Source organism: Notolepis coatsorum (genome assembly GCF_963971535.1).
Source record: "Notolepis coatsorum genome assembly, chromosome: 7".
NCBI lineage: Eukaryota > Metazoa > Chordata > Actinopteri > Aulopiformes > Paralepididae > Notolepis > Notolepis coatsorum.
The window spans coordinates 127,349,730-127,352,229 of record NC_140171.1 but is presented as its reverse complement, the minus strand read 5'-3'; the positions used below and the strand labels follow the sequence as shown (position 1 = coordinate 127,352,229).

Sequence of the window (2,500 nt, the reverse complement as noted above, 5' to 3'; positions counted from 1 at the left end):
ATATTCATTGATTCACTCATATACAAAAATCCATTTATTTATTTTCGCATCAAATAAAAATGTGGTGGCAGTTTAGCAAATGGCAGTTGCTAAACTATAGCGGCTTCAAGGCCAGGAAATACAACCATTCCCACTACATCAAAAGTCGACTTGTCACAAACTCACCCCAGTGCTGTTATTAGCTTTCCCTGCAACCTCAACTTCCTGTCCTGACAACACCGTGTCATGGGGGACGAGTTGGTGCGTGACTCTCGCTCTGCCTGCCCAAGTTCCTCATGGAACCTAATCTTTAGGATGTCCGATATTATCGGCCTACCGATATTGGCATAAAAATGTGATATCGGAAAATATCGGTATCGGTTTAAAAAAATTATAATAATAATAATTTATTTTTTTATTTTTTACATTTATTTAACCTTTATTTACCCAGGCAAGCAAGTAAGAACTAATTATTATTTGATTTATTGTCAAAGTATGCATAATGTTGTGTTAATTACACGACAAGAGATATGTAATGTTAATTACCTGAAATTATTACGTTTTTTGGGGGGGGGGGGGAACCCTGCATATATCGGTATCGGTTGATATCGGTTGATATCGGTATCGGAAATTAAGAGTTGGACAATATCGGTATATCGGTATCGGTAAAAAAGCCAATATCGAGCATCCCTAGAATGTTCAGCTCTTCTGTCACACAGGCTATAGCTGGCTACCGGAGAAGTTACTAGAATAGAATGGAATAGAATAGAATAGAATAGAAATACTTTATTCATCCTGAGGGAAATTTGGCACTACAAATCGCTCACAGTAAACAGTAGACATTTGGATAGACAAAAACAAAAGTCACGAATAAGAATAAAATAAGCCTAGGAATAAAATACGGTCCGGGATATACATTTCCTATGTCACATTCTAATATAAAATACACAGTAAAAAATATACAGAAATATACAGTATACAAGTGTAAATTTGTAAATGTAAAAGTCCAGGAAGGTAGTACTGTCACCCTGTGCTCAGTGATGCAGTGATGCATTATAAAGTCTGATGGCTGTCGGAATGACGGACTTCCTGTGCCGTTCAGTGGTACATCTAGGGAGTCTTAGTCTAGCACTGCCCTTTAATTAACACAAGCTTTCGTTTGTAGAACCTGTTTACTTAATACAGAGACAGACTCTGTAGCTATGACAGCCGTGAGTGGAAGCCAGCTCATACTGGCCTGTGTGGAACGAGGCTGCCCTTCTGAAGGCCATTGGAGCAGATGCAATGGGGGAGTTTTGCCTGATTGCAGGTTAACTCGGTTAAAGTGACTGTGTGGCATTGTGTCCCCGGTCGCTGTCAGAGGAACTCAGGGGCTATGAGGAAATTAGAACTGAGGACCTCTTAGGTGGAATAAGCTCTGTATGTGTATGATAGGATGTGTGTGTGTGTGTGTGTGTGTGTGTGTGTGTGTGTGTGTGTGTATGTGTGTATGTGTGTGTGTGTGTGTGTGTGTGTGTGTGCGTGCGTGCGTGCATGTGCGTGTGTGTCCACATACACATGCCAGAGTAAAAAAAAAATACATAAACATTTGAAATGCTGTACTTGAAAATCCAACAGATCAAACCACACATGCAAAGAGGTTCAATATCCTCAAAGGACATCTATACCAACAAGCCTTGTCACACCGGCACACGGTAACATTTACAGCAGCTTGAAAGGAACCTTGCTAGTTCAGAGGACATTTTCCTCAAACAGGCCTGCAATCCTCAAGCCAACAAAGAAAAGTTTGTGAACACATCCAAGGGATATATAGCATGTATAACACATATATTATAACTAAATCAAGATATCTCCCCTGCAATTAGAGCCAAGGCCTTTGATACTGTTATGCACAGCCAAGAGCTGATACTTGACCAGTTTGTCAAGAAGGAATTTGCCAATTCTATATCGAGGAGGAGTACCTCTCTCTGATCTTCAGATACACGCACGCGCACACGCACACACGCACACACACACACACACACACACACACACACACACACACACAGACACACACACACACACACACACACACACACACACACACACACACACACACACACACACACACATGCACAGCAGAAAGGGAGGGAACAGGGGAAAGAGGGAGTAGTCTCTTGCTAAGGGGAGGGGATGTCAGGGGACTGTTGCCTCTCACTCTCTGAGGTCTGCAGGCAGCGATGTAGTGAAGGAAGCAGGAGGAAGCCAGTGAGAAGACGATGCTCCTTTAAGAAAGTATTTTTCTCCCCCATTGATTTCCTCATTTAGACTTTGTATATAAATCAACTAATTGTTGTGTATCTTCAACATAGGCCTTGTATCTAAAAAAAAACTAAAACAAAAAAACATACAACATAACTTTAAAAAGATGTCTGAATCATCTGGGCTCAATCCACACTTGGAAGGAATTATCTCTGATTTTGAAGGTTTGTGTTTTGGATTTATTTCCTTTCTTTAGTTGTCTGTTGCATTGTTCTCACGT

The 2,500-nt window shown here is 40.8% G+C and overlaps 1 protein-coding gene across 1 annotated transcript in view; it reads left to right on the top strand.

The window, feature by feature from the left end:
• Positions 1 to 2,218: 2,218 nt before the first annotated feature.
• The window catches only part of septin9b (septin 9b), a 128,033-nt gene continuing 127,751 nt past the window's right edge, over positions 2,219 to 2,500 (top strand). The window contains 1 exon segment of the mRNA XM_084318539.1: positions 2,219 to 2,444. Coding sequence (XP_084174665.1) covers positions 2,387 to 2,444 — 58 coding nt within the window. The 5' untranslated portion in view covers positions 2,219 to 2,386.